Consider the following 23,953-nt stretch of genomic DNA (forward strand, 5'->3'; position numbering starts at 1 on the left):
TTAGAAGATAATCCCAAATATGGAGTTATGCTGGCTATCTACTACCAGAAATAGATATCCAGCAATATAGTTCTGTATAAATTATTCTTGATAAATAGAAAGCAATACAACTGATGAAGATAACTATCTGTTAAATGGAACAAAGTAATCTGATAACCATATCAGAAGGACAAAATGTCTAGTGAGATTGCAATCTTCAGTTCCTACTCAGCTGCACCAGCAAAGACTTTTTTAATAACCTGATACCAATCTGAAGCCCGCCTCTAATATGCATAAACTTTTTTTGTTGTACCAAATAATTAATATAGACCTAATCCCTCTTAACTGATTGATGTTGGAGCAGTAAAATGGTGATTACTCAGTGCCTTATTACTGACCTGCATTTAAATTGCTTTGATAAGCATACTTTGATCAAAGAATAGAGACTTGGGATTTTGAGTGTATTTAAAAACTAGCATACTTTAAAGTATGACTATTATTTTTGTATGCTACTGGTATTCTTATAGGGTTCTAAAAATAATAATTAAAATGGATTTGCATGCAAAGATGTTCATGTGCTGCTTTGAAACACAACATCTGAAAACGAAAAGCACAGTAAGTCAATGGTGGTACAGTGGTACCTTGGTTTGCGAACAGTCTGGTTTGCATACGTTTTGGATTACGAACGCATCAAACCCAGAAGTGCGTGTCCCAGTTTGCAAACTTTTTTTGGATTATGAACGAATTTTTTTGGAGGCCCCATTGGCCAAAGGGCGCCTTGGGTTATGACCTATTTTGGTTTACAAACGGACCTCCGGAACAGATTGTGGTCGTAAACCAAGGTACCACTGTATTTCTTTTGCTATTACATGCACGGGGAAAATATTTGGATATCGAGACAACTGAAGTCCATAACAGGATTATAGTGGAAGTCCACCAACATTAGGTAATCAAGCTGTTTAATATCAGTACTAAAAGCATAGCCATTCAAAGAGTCCAGCAATTTAATGGCATTTAGTAGGATAGATAATAAAGGATTTAAGCAAGTACTAATCCAGCCTACAAACAAATTAAATTGGTACATAACATTTTAGATTCAGTGAGGAAAGTGTATGTAAATCAAATTACACCCAAGTACTCTTCTGCTGCATAATATGTCTATAGACCAGATCACTATCATATTGTTTTGTTTTATGTTTATTAAGCAAATGGCTTGTAAATGGTTCCTTCAAAATATACATGATTTTCCTGAAGAAAACAGATCATGATCATTGAGTCATAAAGAAGTAGACTCAGTTTTCTGCACTGCCTTTCCTCATTTGTACAAGGCAGCTTAAAAAACCCCCAGCTTCATGTAGAAAAGGTCAAGCAATGGGCAGTATCCATCAAAGTAGTTCCATTAGCAAAAGGATTTCTAGCTGTGCAACAGAACATTCTCCTCTTTCCTCTCCCTGCATGCCCCCTAAATGCATTCTGGGGTTCCCGCCAACCCTGTGGAGCAGATTTAGAGGAGGCCTGGGAGACCCATGGGGAGAGGAGAGAGAATGCAAGCTCCTCTACACAAATGGAAATCCTTGCACTAACAGATTTACAGTGGTGCCCCGCTAGACGAAAATAATTCGTCCTGCGAAAATTTTCGTCTAGCGGGTTTTTCGTCTAGCGAAGCGGCAATGCAAGCCGCGCTTTCGCTAGACGAAAAAAAAGACGAAAAATTTTCGTCTTGCGAGGCAGCCCCATAGACTTTTTCGTCTTGTGGGGCTGCCTTCCGCTAGATGAATGCCTTCATCTAGCGAGTTTTTCGTCTAGCGAGGCATTCGTCTAGTGGGGCACCACTGTAATTCATTGGAAACCAAACAATAAAAGCCAGCCACAAATGTTTTTTTTTCCTTTTTAAAAAAACTGCACCATAAATCAGAATTAAAAATCAGACTACACAGCCAGTTAGACATGCAATAAATCCAGCCTCTGAAGGAGGGATGTGGGAACCTCAGGTCCGTGTGTATGTATCTCAAGGTCAAAGATGAATTGAATTAGCCAGCAATTGCAAAATAAAACACCACATGGGACAAGAATATTCAAAATTAATTTGAAGAAACTGCAGCAATATATTCATTATATTGTCATTAAAATTGTGAGCCTTTTATCTATAAGTGCTGTATATACAGTACTACTTAAATTAAAAGGTTTATTAAAAGGTTTATACGCCTTTTTGACAATGCCATTTTAAATCTTCCCTGTGGGAAATGAAACAACAAAAAATAAAAATAAGAATGCACGTACCATACGCACACCTTTTGCATGAATATATATTTCAGTATAAGTCTTGAATGCAACATTTCCTTATTTGAAAGTCTGTTTGTTCCTGAAGAAACGAAAGTAAGCATTCTAAATATCCTGTTGCATGTGCAAAAATACTCATGAACAGTCTCAAACCTCTTTGGACCCAGTCATGGTAAATGCATCAGATTCTGGGGGCCTTCTCTGATGCATCAGAGCAGTGTGAGCAAACTGGATTTTGTACTTGCAATACCCCCACAAACTCAAATCTAGTGCAGGTAGTGTGGTACCTTGGCTGTGGTGTGTGGGAGTTATAGTCCAAAACATCAGGAGGGCACCAGGTTGAAGAAGTCTGTGCTGGAAGTAGGATTAGGCTTTTTGTAGGAGAATAACCACACTGCTTGCTGTTCAGCGGCCAGGACTCTGGTTACTTTATTTTGCAGTTGCCTAAAATAGGTTGAGATCATTCTTGCAACAGGGGTGTGAGGAACAGGAATCTAGGTTTAAATATGTTGAGGCACGCTTGTCATGATTTATTGGAAACTGTCGGGTCTGTAAACAAGCCTGTTTGCAGTTATAGAAACCCTTCTGTATGCTTATACATGGTTTTCTTTGTATTATGTGTACAGTGACGAACAAGAAACCTGCACAGGCATCTATTACAAAAGTCAAACAGTTTGAAGGTTCTGCATCTTTTGTCCGAAGGTCGCAGTGGATGCTTGAACAACTTCGCCAGGTTAACGGAATAGACCCTCATAAGGTGAGTAGTGACTTCTTCCCATTTAGTGATATTCTGTTTGTGTGATGCTTCATACCTTTTATTCTTCTTGCTTTCCAAAAGAAAAATTCACCCATTTGTTTGTTTGTTTGTTTTTAAAAGAAAACCATGTCTTGTATAGGATGCTCTTTAAGTGCAGCCCTTCAGGACCTTAGGTATCGATTCCAAATGCTTCGATTTCCTTCCTAAACCTTTCTAGATTTCACCACTTTTCTATCTGTTCACCTTTGCTATTTTAGGAAAAAGAAGTGTTTGGAATCCCAGTGTGTGTGTGAATGAACTTAACCCTGCCTTGTAGGCTTTCATGTTCTCTGATGCTGCTAACTTCCTCTTATAATAATCTGAACCACTATTTTGCCCCAGTGTTGCATTGGGAATTTAATTAATATATCCAAGCAAGAAAACCTGTCCTCTTAACTAAACATTTATCTTTATGGTAAATAACACTAGAAGCAGTCCAGAATAATTAAAACCTATAGATTTCAGCAAGATGGACCATTTTTAACCCTCATTCTTCCTGCTGTCTCTTTTCTTTGTACAGTGGTACCTTGGTTTACAACCATAATCCGTTCTGGAGGTCCGTTTGTAAACAAAAAAAAGTTGTAAACCAAAGCGCGCTTTTGCCAATGGGGCCTCCCAAAAAAAATTGTTTGTACTCCCCCCCCCCCAAAAAAAGGTTGCAAACCGGGTTTGACTTGTTTGTAATCCAAAACGCATGCAAACCAAGGTACCACTGTACTTGGGAGAAAAAGTGATGTCTGACCCCATGCCGACTAGAGAGTGATGATCCTGCTGATAACATGCTAGAGGCACAGATAGGACCATCTACCTGCTGCTTCAAAGCAGCACTGGCCCAATGTGGCACCTGATGATGGATCATGCTACTGTAGCTTGACAAATGGCCGTCTCAGAACCATATGGATTCAGTAGCCTAGATTGCATGCAGCATTCAACCACAGTTCTAAAGAGGGATAGTCAATGTTGTACCCTCCAGGTGTTGTCGGACTTCAGTCCCCATCATCCCTTGCCATTGGCCATGCTTGCTGGGGCTGATAGGAGTTGTACTCCCAATAACATCTAGAAGGCACCACATTGGGTACCTCTGGTCTAGAATTAATTGTGGTTTAACACACACAACCTTTTTTCTTTCCTCCACGGCTGACAGTGCCATGTGAGGGAAGGAGGAAAGAAACAACAATTTTATTTGCCTTGATGTGTGATCCTGGAATCCTGGTTCGCTTCTGGCTAAGGTTTGTTCTTGGATTTAGCATTCATGACTTGTTTGAAGAAAACAAACCACGAGTCAGGTTTACACTGTAAGTCATACTCTGGCTCATTTCATCCACTGTACATCACAATCAAGAGCATGGAAAGAGCAAAGCACTTGTGAGCATTATTTTTATTCCATAATATTTATATACCATTTGATTGTTAAACTGTGGTTTAATCAGGGTTTTTTTTAATTTCAAAATATGGCTTAACTGTAGGTGTGAACTGGTGTTTGACTCTTCTTATTAAATGGGAGTGGAGTTAGCCAGGTTAAACAACCTCATGCCATCTGTTGCTGAATTTCCTTTAGCAATTTTGCTGACTTTTGTAGTAGTTCTAGTCATGATATTCTACATTATAATATGGAATTGCATACATGACATACATTTTCAAAAGTTGCAATAAGTTGGGCTATATATAATCAGTGTATAGTGGTGCCTCGCAAGACGAAATTAATTCGTTCTGTGAGTGCTGTCATCTAGCGAAAATTTCATCTTGCGAAGCACGGACGGGGGAAGTGCGGTTTGACGGGGGGGAACCGCGATAAATTTTCGTCTTACAAGTCGCGCCCATAGGGAAATTCGTCTTGCGAGTCACCCTTTCGTTAGCGAATGCCTTTCGTCTAGCGAGTTTTTCATCTAGCGAGGCATTCGTCTTGCGAGGTACCACTGTACACCATTTTCTTTAACATTTTCTTTGGGTTTTTTTAAAAAAAAATCTCATGCAGCACATACAGCTTTATAAGAGTAAAGTATTTCTCCTGTAATTCTAATATTATTCCTTCTAGGATTCCCCAGAATTTGATTTACTATTTGAAAATGCTTTTGACCAATGGGTAGCAAGCACAGCCTCTGAAAAATGTACATTCTTTCAAATTCTCCATCATACCTGTCAGCGGTACCTTACAGACAAAAAGCCAGAATTTATTAATTGCCAGTCTAAAATTATTGGAGGTAAGTCTTTGTGTTTTGATTTGAATGGGTGGCTCAGCTCGTTTCAGATCATTATACTAATGAATTCTTCTAATGTGTTATGCCTAAAAATCTGCAGTGGCTGAGGCAATCCGTCTGGGTTTCAGTGATAGTTGTAAACATAGCAGTTTACATGAAATTATCAAAATCTGAACCAAATAAAAGCTTTTATAAGTTGATCTGATGGGTCTTAAGCCTACATTTCCCAGATTTCTAGCTACTTGTATGTAGTACCTCTTGTTTCAAAACTGCAATTTACCTTGGAAGAAATATTTCCTATATAATTATTTCTTTCCTGGCTTTAATCTGTGGTGCTTTAGTGCACGAGGATACTGCCTCCAGTTTGTGTCTTACTTCTTCCAGATATTGATTTAAAAGGCTGAAAATTTAATTCCTTTCTCTGCTGATTTTGTTCTTTCCCATTTAGCAAACATTGATTTTGCCAGTGTTTCTTAAAGAGCTAAATTAGAATAGGTGTTGTCGAACAATAGCCACTTTCATTTATGCACTGCTTTATTATGCCAAAACATCTTCGTTTATGTACCAGCCTTATTGATGTCAGCAGAGCATGCAAGTGCAGCCGTGCATGTTGTTGCTTCAGATAACAGAAATCTTTGTGTGACTCTCCCAGGGTTTGTGATATATGTGTTCCAATATCTTCTGGTTGTTTCCAATGAAATCCCTTGTAGTCAGATTTGCTAGCTGTTAACTAATTGAACTGGCCATTGAAGTCTTTAAAGCAGCTGGAGAAAAACATTCCACCCATAAACTTCTGCACCAACTTTACTTCTTGTTTGCTATCTCCTAGTCCCCAAAGAGTATCTGACAGCACAACTGAAAACTGCTCCAGAGCTGCTTGTAATTTAAGATCAACTGAACTTCAGAAATCCAAAATGACATACTGGTACTTCATAATGCATTATATAGTTTAATTCTTCTTGTTAAAGGTACAGTGGTACCTTGGTTTTCAAATGCCTCCATAGTCAAACATTTTGGAATTCAAACACCGAAAACCCGGAAGTAAATGCCTCGGTTTTTGAACACGCCTCCAAAGTCGAACAGGAAACGCGGGTTCCGTTTTGAGGCTTCCGCTTTCAGTGTTCAGTTTTCAAACGTTTCGTAACTCGAAAAGACTTCCGGAATGGATTACATTAGAGAAATGAGGTACCAATGTATTATCAATAGGAAATGCTTCTTTAAATCCATGTGACCAGAAAAATTAGGAATATTTGGTGGTGGTGGTACTGCTATGATTAGCCTATTGTTCATAGTCATTTTTGTACACAAGTTCTCTGTTAAAGAACTTCTTAATGCTTATCTCTAGAATTGTGGGAAGCAAAGGGAAAGGATGGTTGGATTGAATTATACTAAATAATTGGCTTCCTGGGTTTCACTTGATGCCAACTATCCAGAGCAAGTACTAGATCCACCAAAGGTCTAGTGTCCTTCATGGCTTCTTCCTTGCTCAAGTGAAAGGCCATGGGCACAAATACATGCTGGAGCTTCAAACACAAGGAAGTAGCATTGGCATCTACATTGAGAAATTAGCCTTTAGTGACATCATTCTGGAGCAGGATCTTTTGTGCCTTCTCATTTCCTCTTACAATGCTTTTGGCATGTAACATAATATGGGCAATATCAGTTTCAGAACTGCAATGCATACTTCTTAAACACCGTCTTTTGTTATTTTCCATAATCTTACATTAGATTCAGTGGGAAGTTGATGAAGAAATGGGAGGGAATAGTTAAAAAAAATGGGGTGGTAGAAGGTGTAGGGAGGTTTTGGCTTGACTTTTGTATTTTGATATCAGAAATTATGTTGAAACCTGAGGCACAGGGATTTGCCCTTTAACTTGTACTGAGAAGACAGAATTCATTCAGCTTTTCTGCTCTCTTTGTATCCTCCTCTCTAGCACATATTTGACTCCCTTATCATCCAGAGTTCCAGCTGCTTCCCTAGCCAGTGTCCTGCTCCTAATGTATTTAAATATTTTTTTACATAGGTGATGTGATGGACAGACCTGGGGGTCATCCTCCTGGAGACCCTGTAGCCAATCATGGCAGAGTGGTGAAACAACATATCAGGAACAGGTAGAGAGTAAAACAGTTTAAATGGCCAATGGTGCCTGGCTAGAGAAGCAGCTGGGTGGTTAGAGGTTTGTTAGGCAGGACACATTGGTTTAACTGGGGAAAGGAAGAGATCCTTGAATGGGGCTAGAGATGTTTGTTTGGAGGAATTTGATTTATTGGAAATAAGTAAAGTTCTTAATTACATCTGTATAACTAAGTACTGTACCTTTACTAGCAAAGCCACTAAGCTTTATCCCTCATAGAGAGCTTTACAGTTTTGTTCCCATCATGCCCTCATATTTATTTTTTCCCCAGTTCAGGAAATAATTGGTCATAAGACACCCACAACAATAAGAGTCCTTGTTGCTGAATTCTAGTAAACAGTTCCACAGGCACAGAATCTCTTAATTCAGATTTGTTTCTGATAGGGAATATCTAAGTCTAAACCACTCAGGCCCAGTAACATGACCTCGCTCCCTCCTTTACTAAAGGAGCTTGCCACAGTTTGCCTTCTTGGTTTTAGCAATGCGCTCCTCAAATTCTTTTTTAGTATCCCTTATTGTATGATTGCACATATTTTGCCTAGAAATGGTATGCATGTGCAGATAGATTGTTTTTAAATTAAGAAATGAGAAGGCAGTCTTCTTATTTAATGAGCCATTACCTGGTGTGTGGACCTTTGGAAACCATCCCAGTGCACATATTGATTTACTGAGTGGCCCTGGCAAAGCCACAGTTTGTCAGCCTCAACTCACTATCTGCAATAGGGATGCTATGACTTATGATATAAAGCACTTGACAAATTGAAGTGCTATATAAATCCCTAAATAGATGGACCATTAAGTTGTGAGCATTGCAGGCTCAGGAGGCCCTGCCAAGACATCTCTCATGGCACCAACAAGATAAGATTTCACAGACTTTAGGAAATTTCTGTAGTAAAGCAGCTATTTTCTTCCTTCTTTTGACTGAGGCCTGGTGTTGGGGAAGGTCCATCTCTGCTTGAAATGTCTTTTAAAATGTGACTGTTCCTCTGCAGTTGGAGCATTGATCATTAAATAAAAGAGCAAATTTGCTATCTGCCCATGTTGTTGTAGATGGTTGCTTAGCTGTCAAGAAAACATTTCATCCTAGTTTTGAACATTGCCTAAAACGTTGGAAATTTTGCAAAGGGAGTTGCTGCAAAATAGAAATTAAAACTTATTTGAAGTATGTCAAATAATGGTGCTATCCAGTAGATCCACTTAAGTATTGATTTCAGTGGGTCTACCCTGAGTACGATGTGGTTGGATATCTCTCATCATGCATTTCTGACATCAACATTGTGGCTTCTCTCTTGCTGCTTACATTTTAGGGCGCTGTGAATCTGGATAACATCGGTGATAATTCCCAAGGTGGCTATGGATTGCTGTTAAAGCAATACCTTTGCTGGTTGCTGTTCAAGATATTTTTCTCTTGGCACATCTACCATATAGGTAGTTGGTGAGAATACAGCAAGACAGGAAAGTTAGCAGCTTTCTCATTATTTGCAGTATTTCATCCCATAGTAGTTTCAGGTTACTTATTCCTATCTGAGTACATTCCTGCAATCATTTTTAACTCTGAAAGGAGCAAATCATTAAGCTTTTGCACATCTCTGAAGAAAAAAAAATGCATTTATGGACTATTATAGTCATGGTTATTTAAGCTAAAAGCATGATACTAGTGTTGATTACTTGATTATTATTTTTGTACCATTCTGGCTAGCTTTAGGTAAAATTGATGTAATCAATCATTTTACGTTACTTCTGTTCTAAGAAAGCTGATATTTTTGCTATATTCTTAGAAGCTGATTTATTGTGGAAGGATGTTATAGCTCATTTGAGGAGACTGTCATTAAATCGTAGATGGTAAGAAAGGTTCTCATTCAACAATATTTTTGCTTGTATCTTACAGTTTTATGCGCTGCTATTTCAGCATTATTTTGCATAGCTTTCCCTAAGGTCCAAGAGCTGTAGCTGATATTAAAACTGGCACAGCATCGCTAGTAATTTTCCTCTCTTGTAGAAGAGGGTTTTATATCCAAAATACTCTATCAGCATGTTCTGTGATGAATCCCTCATATTTGGAAATGCCACTGTTACAGTCTGTAACGAAAGTCAAGAGCCTTTAATTCTTTCTGAACTGATGTCCTTGTTCTACAGTAAAATACCTACTTTTAATTATTATTTTGGTCCCTCAGTTTCTGAACATAACAAATCCCTCGACATTTCCAAAATATACATTTCCCTAGAAAGCACCAAAAGCAACAATCCTAAGTGTTTACAGGCAGACATAAATCGAATTTAGTTCAATGAAGTTTCTTCCCAAGGTGTTGTATCCCACAAAGCTCTACTCAAAGCAGACCCATTGAAATTAATGCACCTTATCCATGTCTATTAATTTCAGTAGGTCTACTCTGAGAATAGATAATGTTTGATATAAGTGAAGGTCCCTTTCCAGAATAATTTACAGCTGTTGCCAGATCAAAGTAAATCACGTTGGGCAGTTCTGGAGTGCAAATTTATTTCCCTGAACTGGTTCTTCCTTTCTTTCCTTCAGCGTATGTTGCAACAAATTGCTTGCTGAATACAGGTGGTTTTGGAGGGTGGAAAACAGAATGTGGATTAACACCCACCTTCCAGCTTCATGATCTTGATTCAGATCAGGGACCCTGTGACTGCTGTTCAGAGAGAGAGAGAGAGAGAGAGAGAGAGAGAGAGAGAGAGAGAGAGAAATCCCAATCAGAAGTTGCATGGAGTTTGACCCAATTTCCTATTTACACTTGGATTGTTTCAGTAAAGGTAGCTTGAGCTCCTGAAGAACACAGTTGCTGACATCTGCAGGCAAAGACTAGGACTGCAAAGTTTTTTAATGGAAGGCAGGTAGAAAAGTGAGAGAGAAAACAACTGGGAGGTGGTAATTAGGATTCTGCAGTGAGCTGCTCACTCTGCTTCCTGTTCCCAGGAGAACATCAGTTTTCCTACTAAATTGCAAGAACTCACTGGCTCAGACTCTGAGAATTGAAAAAGCACACCTACCTTTGCTTCCTGTAACCTTTTTATCCTGGACAGCTGGCTGGAGTTACTAATGTATTATCCAGTTCTATTTCCTTGGAGGATATTTTGCCACTGTGATAGTTAATGAGTCATTTGCTTTTCACCAGCCAAGTATTGGCTTAGATTAGCAAAGATCCTATAAATAGCCTACATGGCGATGCTGATAGTTTCACAAAACACTTTAAAAAAAATCATTTGGATTTTAAATTCATCAGAACTTTCAAAAGTGCATACACACACATTTGATTGTTTTTTAAAAAGAGCAGAAAATTTATTCTGCTAATTTTACATGAGTCTTGGTGTATTCTGATCCAGGCAGACCAATATGCAAAGAAACTGAAAGCAGATCTTGAAGTTCTCATCCTATTCATGTGATAGAAGCAGAGTGAGACTTACTGCAGCTCCTCCCAATTTGTGCTAGTTTAATGTGACATGCAACCATGGGAAGTAACTCTCCTAGGACCTCCATACATACTTCCCAGGCTTGCATCCCAGAGAGGTGACTTTGTTGTTTCTAACACAGCGGTTTGACTTCACCCTTGGAGGAGCACTCCATTGTCTCTCGAGACAGACGAATCCCAACAATTACACGTTACTAATGCATTACTTTACCAGCAGAGGGGTTTTTTTTTAGTTATTACTATAAATATTTCTAAAATATCATAATCGGTTTACTGGGTGAGAAGAGGTATCAAGACCCATAAAATCTGCCTTAACGTTTACTTCCACTGGAACATGCTGTTTCCACTGTAAGTAACCCAATGCAGTATTAAAAAAATCCTTTCAGTAGCACCTTAGAGACCAACTAAGTTTGTTCTTTGTATCAAGTTGGTCTCTAAGGTGCTACTGAAAGGATTTTTTTTTGTTTGTTTCTTTTGACCATGGCAGACCAACACAGCTACCACCTACCTGTAACTAATACAATACATTGTGTTTGGTAGTGATAGCTACAATGTTAAAAATGAGGAGATTGAATGTTTCAGTAGGCATATAATGGCATCTAGGATTCAACGTAGCCTGGCATCTAATTTAAAAGGATTTTTGCCTATGCATTCAGCATGCAAGCAATGCATGTTGGAGGTTTTCCTGGCTGGTATTCATCTACACTAACTTGCTGTAGCAATAAAGCAGTGCAATATTGGTGCATGATGATAAATGCCTGTGTGTGTCACAGTGGATACCCTCTTTAGGGGAAACATTTCCTGCTTTGCACACTTGCTTGATTTGCCACATCACCCCAGCAGGTGCCATTGTAGAAGAATTCAAAATCTGCTGACCTTTACATAGTATTGCCTGAAACAGCCCATTTCACACTGCTTCACTGTAGGGCTAGCAAGTTCTAGTTCCCTTAGTACAGAAATCTCATTAAGAGGAACTCCAGTGACCAGGGAGTGGGACCACACTTTTGCCACTTTCCACAGCACAGGGTACACCTCTAGGCCTGTCTATAAACATTCATGTCCATTTTAACATCCCTTTCTACAAAAGTAAGTTATGAGTCATTGCCCCACTTAGTGGCTGTTAGCCAAAAAAAGAAAGGGGTAAGACCATTCCTGCCCTGCTGATAGGCATTTAAAATCTGTTTTGCACATGCCCTGTGAGTAGAGGAAGGAAAACTGGTCTCAGCCACTTCACAGGCTGAGACTGTCTACTTTGAACAGGCTTCAGAGTTGTGGGATATACAGTGACCATGCATCCTCCTTTGAAACTCTTTATGTCTTGCTGCCCTTGGATTTGCAAAAGGGGCCAAGATGAAAGCAGAGGGGAGCTTCAGCTTAGTGGTTCTGGTTTTTATACATGGACCTCACACAAGGGCCTTTTGATGTAGGGGAGGGAATTCAGGCTTTCCTGTTGCTCCTTCTGTTTTTGGACCAAGGTACCCATAATATAGGAGGTCCAACCACAAATGTCGCTTCCATTAGTTCACCCTAATAAGACCAGGAAATGAAGGTATATGACTAGCATTTAAAACATTGATGCATGACAGACTTGGTATGTTGGAGGTGTGGTCTGGATTCTAATACAGTGCATAAGAACACATAAGGCTAAAAACAATGCCTGCTGCATTGCATTGTAGGCAGTTAAGTCCAGTCACGAACGACACTCATCTCGCTTTAAAGGCCGAGGGAGCCGGCGTTTGTCCACTTCTGCAGACAGTTTTTCTGGGTCATGTGGCCAGCATGACTAAGCCGCTTCTGGCAAAGCCAGAGCAGCACACAGAAACTCTGTTTACCTTCCCGCTGGAGTGGTACCTATTTATCTACTTGCACTGCGTACTTTTGAACTGCTAGGTTGACAAGAGCTGGGACCAAACAACGGGAGCTCACCCCATAGCGGGGCCTTGAACCACCGACCTTCTGATCGGCAAGTCCAAGTGGCACAGTGGTTTAAACCACAGTGCCACCCGTGTCCCTCATAAGTGGGTACAAACACCAATATCTCTGATTAAAGAGCTATCCTTAAGAATTTATTCTTACGGACTTTTTATTCAATTTTTATTCAACTTAGTCTTGTAAGACTTATATCTGTGAGGAATTCATTAATATTTTGTTCCTTCAATGCTATTGCTACATCTTTCTTTAATCTTACTCAGATTCATTCAGTAAAGGCTTTAAAGCTCTTATTCTTGTCTCTGTCCTTCATTGATTCAGTCTCTCTCTAGTATCCTTTTCACTGTACTTTAGAGCAATAATAGCTATTGGCAATAGCCTGAACTCAAAACCATTCCTACTTTGTCCTTTTGAAGATCATTGGGCAGTTGACAGTATAAAAACACAAAAATGCATAACATACTAATGAAAAAGGGGGGGGGGGGAGACATGCACTGCAAATTTTTCAGAGCTATTACTGATAAAGCTGTCCTGAATAATTGGTTTCTATTAGTTTATTCCGATTATTTGCAATCAAATGCCAACAGTGCCCTTCAGCTCTCTATATTGGACAAACAGGCCAAACCCAACGCCAAAGGATAAATGGACATAAATCTGATATCAGGAATCACAAGACAGAGAAACCAGTAGGAGAACACTTCAATCTCCCAGGACATTCTATAAAAGATCTCAAAGTAGCTGTCTTAATACAAAGGAATTTCAAAAATAGACTGGAAAGAGAAGTGGCTGAATTGCAACTAATCACCAAACTTAAAACCATGGAGAAACCTGGTCTGAACAAAGACATTGGATTCTTATCTCATTATACATGACAAAGCTATCTTTAGCCATCTCACCCCTTGCCTTTCCCTGTAAGACCCTGAAAAAATTGCAGTTATTAACAGTTGTCAACAGGTTTTCCACACATATCAGTTGATCACCCATTCCCACCACCCCCCTTCTGAGTAATACCCCTCCCCACTTCCTCACTATATTTAAGGGTCTGGTGACTTCCGTTTCAGTGTATCTGAAGAAGTGTGCATGCACACAAAAGCTCATACCAAGAACAAACTTAGTTGGTCTCTAAGGTGCTACTGGAAGGAATTTTTTTATTTTATTTTGGTTTAAGCTTATAAATGAAAGTCCTATGTTCTCTTTGCATTATTGACGGGTAATGTTAATTAAATTAATGGTTTGATGCTCTACATTTCATGACGCAGCATTGTAGCAGCTCTTTCCAAGAATTACTGCCTGTGACAGTGTGACATAGTCCCTCCTGAGTTCCACTGCAAGGAAGACAGAAAGCTGAGACAGCTACAGTGTGGTTTCAGTTGTGCGTGATTTTGTGGGAATTGCTGCTGTGCTATATGACTGTTCAGTGCAGGCAATACTGAAGCACCTCTGCTCTTAAATCGTCTCTGAAATGTGTGCAGTGGAGAAAAAGAGAAACCTCCCTGTAGCCTTTCTTGTTTGTACTACTTAGCTTGGGCTATTTGATACCTAGTGCAGAATTAATGAGGGAATGGCGGCACTGTGGAAGACTTATCAGTTGATTCCACATTATGGAGGTAGAATGAATTAGGAATACAGCCAGTGTGTGTTTAAATGGCTCTACTTGAGCATCACTAATCAAATAATAGGGCTGCATATTAGGCCATATTATATGTCCCTATAAATGCATAATTTATTTGCTTACTTATTTCATAAAATTTATGTAACCTTTATTTAACAAAATTAATACACGCAGTGACTGTTTTGCATGGGGGATGCATAGTGTGGTACATGGCTTGGCATTTTTCGGGATATACCCTGGCTGTTAGCTTGACCTTAGCCCTTCCTATCTTGTCAGATAATGTATTTCAGTATACATTGATTAGGTCTGTTTGGTATTATCACCACTAGTAGATTTACAGTTCTAATTTCTACACCTTTACACATTAACAAATGTGATTTTGTGGAATGATGTGCTGTATAGGAGCGTAGGTAAAGGTAAAGGGACCCCTGACCGTTAGGTCCAGTCACATGGGAGTTGTAGGCCAAAAATATCTGGAGGGGCGAGGTTGAGGAAGACTGTTATAAGCTATGGGCTCTTTAGCACATAGGATAAGCCTTAACAGCTTAATATTACAGTATAAAGGTGAAAGCAGCAACCCAGTGTACAGTTATTGATTCCCATTGACATAAGAGCGATTTAAGCAGTATAGCTGTGTACAGGCGAGCAGCCAATGAGACATACATGAATTGAGAGATAAATGCTAACTGACTTAAGTGGAACGGGAGAATTATATGGCGTATTACATGAAATGTGAAATTAGCTTGACAGAAACAAACCATATACTGCTTTTTAGCTATTACAATTAACTGAACTTAAATGATTAATATAGATTCTATTTTCATCCTAGCTATCATTTATATATCTGGTAACATGCACCTAACAGTTGCTAACAGTAGGATAATGTCCTTAACAGACAGAACTGTGGGTACAGACTGAAAGACATCAAGGAGAAACATGAAAGTGTGTCATTAAATCTTAACTTATTTAATAAATGCTCCAAGTGTGTTTATGGTTTTTAAAGAAGTTTTTTGTTATTTACCCGATGCTGATTTTACCACATGCCTGTACCTTGTGTGTGGATCATATAAGACTAAGCTATCCTGAAGCAGTTTGGTTACCCCTAGGCTCCTATACAGGGACACGGGTAGCGCTGTGGTCTAAACCACAATAAACAGAACTGATTTGCTAATGAGTGAACTTTTGGTTTAATAGCAGATTGTACTCACTTTGAAATGAGACACCAGTTCTCAAAGTTGTTTTTATAGTAGTGCCAAACTCCTGATCAAACCAAACGTGTTTGGTTTACAAATGAAACAGTCATCCAGAATCAACTTACTGAGACAGTCATACGCAAGCAGTGGGATTGGGGCAAATAATAATAATAATGATTGTTTCCTGCTGACAAAATCAGTTGATTCTTCTTTTAAAACTACAAAGAGAAAGATAGACATTTGCTGAGAAAGGCAAGAGCATGGCCTTTCTCAGAAAAGTGTGGACGATTTCAAAATTCATTGCATTGTTAGACCACAAGCAATGCAAACACTTAATAATATATTTTCAAGACTAAATACTTTATAACACTACATAATAATAATAATAATAATAATAATAATAATAATTTATTATTTGTACCCCGCCCATCTGGCTGGGTCTCCCCAGCCACTCTGGGCGGCTTCCACCAAACATTAAAATACATTTAAAATATCACAGTTTAAAAACTTCCCTAAACTACAGGTGTGAACATCAAGCCATTGATCCCTATGTAGGAATTCTATATTTTATGTCACAGGAGCTATTTACACAAATACTGGTGCATTCAAATTTGCATCAGAAATTCAGTTGTTTATCAAAGTATATATAGAATTCTCACATTCTGAAAATTGACTTAGTTATCCAGTGATCAGCTGAAGCAAAGCATTCAATAGTCACATCAAATGAATATTAGATCTGAGAGCAGAAAGTCAAGTATCTCATCTACAGCTCAAACACTGGCAGAAAACCACACATGCAGCAATCACACCTCCAGACATTTTAGGCCACACCCCCAAATCATTCCCCACCATGGGATATAATGGGCAGAGGCTGGTGGAAGTTGAAGTCCTAACAAACTTGGAGGGCATCAGATTGGGGAAGACTAAGCTGAGAAGAAAAAGAACATGTACCGCTTCATAAAGTGATATTTTCATCAGTTTTGTTTCAGCATTTAAAAAGTTCAAAAAAGTATTTGGGAACATGAACACTTTTTTCTTTTCTATACCAAGTACCTGGGAGTAAGTCCTATCCAACTCAGTTGGACTTAGTTCTCATCCAGACATGTATAGAATTTCTCTATTTATTCCAGGAAAAGATGGCAAAGCTCTGTTCTGTGAGTAGAACTCCACTCATGAGTCTCATAGGTTGAAGGGCATTAACTCAGTGGTGGGGCCCCTGCAGAAAGTCTCAGGTTCACTCCATGGCATTTCCAGGTAAAGCTAGAAAATGGAGCTGAATGACGCACAGGAGAGTCACTGCTAGTCATTGTAGACCTGTAGTCCTGGACATCGGACAACCCTCCCAAGATGTCATGTGGGTGGGGAGAAAAGGAGAAAGAGTTTGTTTTGGTTTGGGACGATTTACCTGTTTTGGGAGGGTGGTTTGCTTTCATTTGTGTACATGTGTGTGTTTTATTTCGTGTTGGTGTATGTGTAGGTGATTTGTCCATTTTGGAGAGGATTTTGAGCACCATCAGCTGGGTATTCTGTGGTGCCCATGACAGCATGTTAGATTTCCAAATGTGTCCATGGGCCCAACAAGTGTGGGTCTCCTGGTGCAGGCAATATTGAGCCAATTGGAGCAATGGGCTAATAGAAGATAAATTCCTGTCTTCCTATGATCCAACCTTGTTTGTTTTATATCAGAGAGTTCTGAAATTAGAAAATGTTGTGATACATTTGATCATGTCATTCACAGTTCTGACGTAAGTTTTCCATTTTTGTTTCTAACAATTTATTATTGTTATTATTTTATTGTAGGAAATAGCATATTACATTCGGCGGCAGACAGTGTAACCAGTGCAGTACAGAAGGCAAGTCAAGCTTTGAATGAGCGTGGTGAAAGGTTAGGTCGAGCAGAGGAAAAGACAGAGGATATGAAGAACAGTGCCCAGCAGTTTGCAGAAACTGCACACAAGGTATGAAATTAATAAAATACAGCTTAAGGAAAAGGAAAATAAATCCTTTATGTGGTAATAACTGCTATGAGAAGCAGGTTGCTAGGAAACTTCTAATATTAATATGCAACATTGTTTTCACATATTGTTGTCAACTGTTTAATCTCATCAAAAGGTACCAAACCCTTGTTGATAAATGCTGGCAAAGGGGCATATTCTGATTTGGTAAGCTAGCGCTGGTATTTGTTTCTTTGTTTGAAAAATATGCAGCCCACACTTCTAGTGCCTGCACATTGAGGTAGCGCAGGGGTGTTTTACAACAATTAAGTAAATCAAATAAAGCACAACATTCCATAAAATGATGTAATACAACAGAGATGGGTTCAGAGCTGCAAATTAACAAAACATACAATTATAAAGTTCCCCAAATATTTTAGATTTAAAAATCACAATGACAGCCAACGCTTTTCATCTGACAAGCTTCTCACTGCTAGCATGTACAAAGCAACCTCATAAATAACAAACATATCTTTATCAGCCAGCAACCATCTAATTTTGAAATCACCTGTTTGACCTTCTAAAAAAATTCTGGAATGAATAGAAGGATCTGCTCCTAGGTAATTGTATGAAGGGCAATAAAGAACATAGTACAGTCATACCTCGAGTTACGCATGCTTCAGGATGTGTACGACACAGGTTACGAACGCGCTGAACCCGGAAGTAACGGAACGCGTTCGGCGGTTCGCGCATGCGCAGAAGCACCGAATCATGTTGCGGACATGCGCAGGCGCGGCGCTTCAGGTTAAGAACGTCACGGGTTACGAACGGGGCTCCAGAACAGATCCCGTTCTTAAACACAGGTACACAGTATCTCCATCTGACCTCATCCATTTACACAAAAATGGTCTTTTGTTGGCCTTTTAAAGAATTTATTGGTTAAATATTCTGTTGACATGGTTTGAAAGCTGAGCAGAGTAACACATATCTAACAAGAAAAAAAAGTTCCACAGATTGCAAGCAAAGCATTGCATCAAACTACACAGCAAGACCTAACAAAAAAGGATATGAGGACTTGCATTTGCATTTTCCATCTCCTGTCTTGCTTTGCGATACAGTCAGGACCAGGAGAGGAATGTTGCCACCAGCAGTACAAAATGCGTCCTTTGGATTGCATTGTAGCATTTTTCCTAATATATATTTACACTAAGTCTTGTGCTGCCCTTGGTATTACTGTGGCTATTCCTTACATCTTCCATCATAAAAAAGGAGCTTATATTTCTAACTGTGCCTACAAATACTCTTACTTTTTTACCCGTAGAAGATGGGTGCTCGCTTCACTTTAAAGAATGCATGTTTTTATGCAGAAGTTAATTTCGAACACCATGTTGGTGAAGGTTGATATAAAGCCTTCTCTTAGAATAGCTACCAGCGATTAAAACAAAAGTGGATATCTTGGTCTTTGAATCTTTATCAGTCTAGCAGCAACTTCCACTAACAATTACTAGCAGAGGACTGTCTGGACTATACATACACATATGCTTCTATAAATGGAGTTGGAAGCAGATATAGACCATATAGACCAGATATACCCCACAGCTTGTCTTCCCAGACTTCTGTTGCACTGCATCCATTCAGCCCAAGCACTTCCTGTCCTTGGGGCAAGTCTCTTTTCAAACAAGCCTGATCTGTTAACCTTGCCTGCGATCCAGACTAGCAAGCTCTGTCTTTCCCCACATACCGGTAATTGGCTTCTTTGCTAAGCCTTTTGCTTTCCTTTAAACGCACTTCATAGTGTTCTCAAGACTTGGTATCTCCTGCATTCACAGCCTTTCTCTCATAACTCCCTATTTTAGGCATCGTATCACGCCCCTAGAAACTACAGGAAAATCTTGAAACTTGTCCCTTTAATCCTCATTTATTTATCTTGCATTTATGTTTTTCTGCAACATTCGGAACTGAATACTAATGAGCAATACTGAATTCCTGTGTTGCTTTCTCCCACTTTTGAAAGTAGCGAAACAAACTATTTAATCTGGTTTGTGTTTACTTTTAAACTCTTTGAAGTGACTTCACAGAGTCACTGTTGCAAAGTCAATTATTTATACAAGTTGCTGGTTTATGTGCTTTGTTCCCAATACTAATCTGTGCCATGCCTGAAATGTAAAATAATCCTGCACTGGCAAAAATCCTAATGATGACGTCCATTAATGGGTTTTTTTGGTTTGTTTTTTTAAGGATTTAAGTAAATATCTGTGCCATTCAGCACCTTCATTTTTAAGGAACATTTCATAATCCAGTCAAGGATCTCACTTGAAAGATGTGGCACAAATGCTGTGACATTTCGTCAGCTTCTGATATCACTATTAAAATGTTGTGATTAGATGGCTGAGGTGGTGTCCAGGGAGTGGCTACATGTCAAGTTAATTTCTGTATTAAGTGGATAAGATGTGAGGAGAGATGCTTGCTAGCACATCACATGAAAAGGCTTTTCTGTGTGTATCCCAAAATAACCAGATATAAGTGCCAATATGAAAGCTGATATTGAAAGATGCAGCTGTTTTATTGCTATCTAATCGAAAAAGTCTTGAGTGCCGGGGGCAGGGGGGGTGGGATCATTTATTGAAACCCAAGAGATTTGTTGCCGGTCAGTGTCGCCAACAATGGACTGGTACTCTGTTAGCTTCCTATGACACAGGTTTGTTCAATATTCATAAGGATAACTCAAGAGATATGCACTGGTTACCAATTTGCTACTGGGCCAAGTTCAAGTTATTCCTATTAGCATATAAAGCCTTTAACAACTTGGGACCAGCCTAACTCGACCGCTTCAGTCGGTGGAATAGGCACTATTACAGGTGCCATATAAGACCTGTGCCGCATTTGTAAGAACTCGATCATTTCGTGTGGCAGAGCCTACACTTTGGAACTCCCTGCCTATTGAGATTGAGCAAGTGAATTCGCTGATCTCTTTTTGGCACCTGCTAAAAAAAACATTTTCTTTCGACAAGGCTACCCAGGTGCTTTGAAGGTTAAGGTGATTTTAATCTGATTTAGTCCCAACCGACTCCAGCTGCAAAAGGTGAGGCTGCTGAACAGACTCTTGGGCTGAGGCACTGGGGTACTGGTTAGGGTTTTTCATTGTGGGAGGGTTTTGGCTGTTATTGATATTATTATTTTTTGTCAACTTACGGTGTTCATATCTGAGAACACTCCTCCTAGCTTATGCTATGGAGCTATATATAGAGGATCATAATCAAGAGTCTCTGTGTGTTTCCATCTCCCTTGTAGAATGGTCTTAATTGCATTTTTGTATAAATCAAGCTGCAGTTTGTTTTGACATCAGGACCCCTGAACAGTGTTTTGAGCTATCCCTCCAAACTAAGATTGTAAACCGTGGTTTGATTCTGCTTTGGAGGGATCACTCAAGCTACTGTTAGTTCTGTATTTGCAATGAGGAGGGGAGGGGTTTAATATGCTTATATTTCCTTTCAAAGCTTTCTTTAGAAGTTAGATAATCTCATTAACATTGCATGTGATATTTGTAACAAAATAAAATAAAAAATTCCTTCCAGTAGCACCTTAGAGACCAACTAAGTTTGTTCTTGGTAAGAGCTTTCATGTGCATGCACACTTATTCAGATACACTGAAACAGAAGTCACCAGACCCTTAAATATAGTGAGGGAGTGGGGAGGGGTATTACTCAGAAGGCTGGTGGGAGTGGGTGATCAGCTGATAGGTGTGGAAAACCTGTTGACAACTGTTAACGACTGCAATTTTTACAGGGTCTTACAGGGAAAGGCAAGGGATGAGATGGCTAAAGATAGCTTTGTCATGTATAATCAGATAAGAATCCAATGTCTTTGTTCAGACCAGGTGTCTCCATGGTTTTAAGTTTGGTGATTAGTTGCAATTCAGCCACTTCTCTTTCCAGTCTGTTTCTGAAATTCCTTTGTATTAAGACAGCTACTTTGAGATCTTTTATAGAATGTCCTGGGAGATTGAAGTGTTCTCCTACTGGTTTCTCTGTCTTGTGATTCCTGATATCAGATTTATGTCCATTTATCCTTTGGCGTAGGGTTTGGCCTGTTTGTCCAATATAGAGAGCAGAAGGGCACTGTTGACATTTGATTGCATACACAATGTTGGAAGATGAGCAATTAAATAGTCCTGAGATGGTATGTTTGATGTTGTTGGGACCAGTAATGGTGTTGTCTGGGTTTATGTGGCAGCAAAGTTGGCATCTGGGTTTATTGCAGGCTCTGTTACCAGTGTCCATGTTGAGTCCTGTTATTGTGGGTGAGGAGTTGTTTAAGATTGGGTGGCTGTCTGTAGGCGATGAAGGGTCATACCAAGAACAAACTTAGTTGATCTCTAAGGTGCTACTGGAAGGAATTTTTTATTTTATTTTGTTTTGACTATGGCAGACCAACACGGCTACCTACCTGTAACTGTGATATTTATAATTTAGTCTAAATAAAGTAATTTTAAGGTATTTCTTTTTATCTTGGTTTCAACATCTTCACCTTGAAGTGAGTGAAAACAACTAAGTATCTTCCTTCTGTATTGATTATATGGTCTGTGAATGTAGCAAGCAATATAAACTCAGCAGGAGAAAGTTTTATTGGGATTTGCATCCAATATATACATGCTTCCATTTTTTTCTGCAGCACAGGAACTAAGCCTAGTTCATAAATGTCTAGCCATAATTGTAAATAAGTCTTAATGCATCTCTCACTCTCTCACATATTTTCCCTCCAGCTTGCCATGAAGCACAAGTGCTGAAAATGCCTACTGTAAAGATCTTTCCAAGAGGAACTGAAAAGCTCGATTCATCATTTTTTTTACTGGAAATACAACCACATTTCTGCTTTTTTCTACAGTTCATTGAAGCCCAGTTATTCCAGTTACTATGTAGGAAATAAGTTGTATTCCTATATTTTTGTATTGCTAAGCCATTCTGCACTATTACCATATATGTTTTTTATTATTTAAAATAAGAGATGGTGTTAACATGGAAATTGGACCAAAGGACATACTGAACTGCATTGATCTTCAACATCACACTTTCCCCAGTATTAAGAAAGAAGAACTAAAACTACCTACAGGGAAGATTACCAAATGAAAATAAAATCCAAGGAATTTGGTTTACAATTATCTCTTTGAACAATTTTTAGAGCTACAAAGTTTATGCCTTCGATCACTGAGCAAAACGAAATGAATTATTTGCTATGAAAAAGCAGCCTCATTTCTGCCAGTATTAATACTCATATTTTGCATGTGCCATCACCAGCACCACAGTGCAAATCTGGATTTTAGATGTCACCCTGCAGTCAACACTACATTTTCAAAATAACTTCTTTTTTACTGTTCTGATTTATTCTTTGGACTATATAATACCACCTAGAATTCACACTTGAGATGTTAAGACCTAAGGAAACTCTAATGATTAAATTTCTAAATGTCTTTACATTTAGTCTGGAATTTAGCAGTCAAATTATAAAATAGAATTTTCCCTTTGTAAATGACATTTTTTTATAAGAGAGAGAGAGAGAGAGGGAACATTCCAAATCCACATTACAGGAATCATTCCAGCATTTTTATGTGTCCACGAACACTTACTACACTTGCTGAAGCTGCAGTTCTGCTTAATGTTAAGCATCCTTCAATTTTACTGCTTTGAGTAACTTTGGTACATTTATTCCCAACACTACAGCCTCACCATCCTTGGCTAGGAGAAGCTATGGTTGAGCTGCCCTTACATTGAGTGGTTCCCAAGGAGACTCATAATTTTAGAGTAACTAACCTTGCATTTTGTGGAATGCTCACTTGCACACACACAAATTTTGTTGGTTTTGAAGCTTTTGCCATTTGATCTAACAACAAAAGCCTCTTGGTTGAGTTTGGGAACTGGAGCTATGCATTCAGTTCTTGGCACTAGAGCTCAGCATCCAGTATTTAGGGTTCGCAGTTACTCAGTTAGCTTGCAACACTTGATCTATAAGCACATCCATTGCACATAAAGTCAGTTCTGTATGCTTTTTCAGCATCAGTACCAGATCATTCGTACCTATTTCCCTTCAAGAGATGATTAAGTCGTGTGGATCCAACCACACCCTTTCCTCTGATAGCACTGAATATTTGCTAAGCATAGGAAAATATATGCGCAGAAGATGTGAGGGTCTTTCCATGACTCTCCAGAACAACACGCCCCCTCCATAAATTACAGCAAATGTTTCAGGATTTCTGATATATTTTGCATTTTTGCTGAAGTTAGGGGATGATTCGTCACAAAGGCAGCCTGTGGTGCCCTTCACACACAGCAGTGTGGGTACCACCTTTCTGTAATGCTGCCCCATCCAATGGGTTATGTGTCAATAGTGCAGCTCTGTAGGCAGGGCTCATCATAGGGATCTTTCCCACACACCACCAAGTGCCCTGGACAAGTAGTCACATCATTCATAG

The 23,953-nt window shown here is 39.1% G+C and overlaps 1 protein-coding gene across 1 annotated transcript in view; it reads left to right on the forward strand.

Moving 5' to 3' along the window:
* The window catches only part of STXBP6 (syntaxin binding protein 6), a 94,175-nt gene extending 71,149 nt beyond the window's left edge, over nucleotides 1–23,026 (forward strand). Inside the window, exons 3-6 of the mRNA XM_033144411.1 lie at nucleotides 2,886–3,016; nucleotides 5,091–5,256; nucleotides 17,354–17,511; nucleotides 22,250–23,026. Coding sequence (XP_033000302.1) covers nucleotides 2,886–3,016; nucleotides 5,091–5,256; nucleotides 17,354–17,511; nucleotides 22,250–22,273 — 479 coding nt within the window. The 3' untranslated portion in view covers nucleotides 22,274–23,026. The remainder of the gene's footprint in view (nucleotides 1–2,885; nucleotides 3,017–5,090; nucleotides 5,257–17,353; nucleotides 17,512–22,249) is intronic.
* Nucleotides 23,027–23,953: the final 927 nt, after the last annotated feature.

The sequence above is a fragment of the Lacerta agilis genome, chromosome 1, assembly GCF_009819535.1.
Source record: "Lacerta agilis isolate rLacAgi1 chromosome 1, rLacAgi1.pri, whole genome shotgun sequence".
In the NCBI taxonomy this organism is placed as follows: domain Eukaryota; kingdom Metazoa; phylum Chordata; class Lepidosauria; order Squamata; family Lacertidae; genus Lacerta; species Lacerta agilis.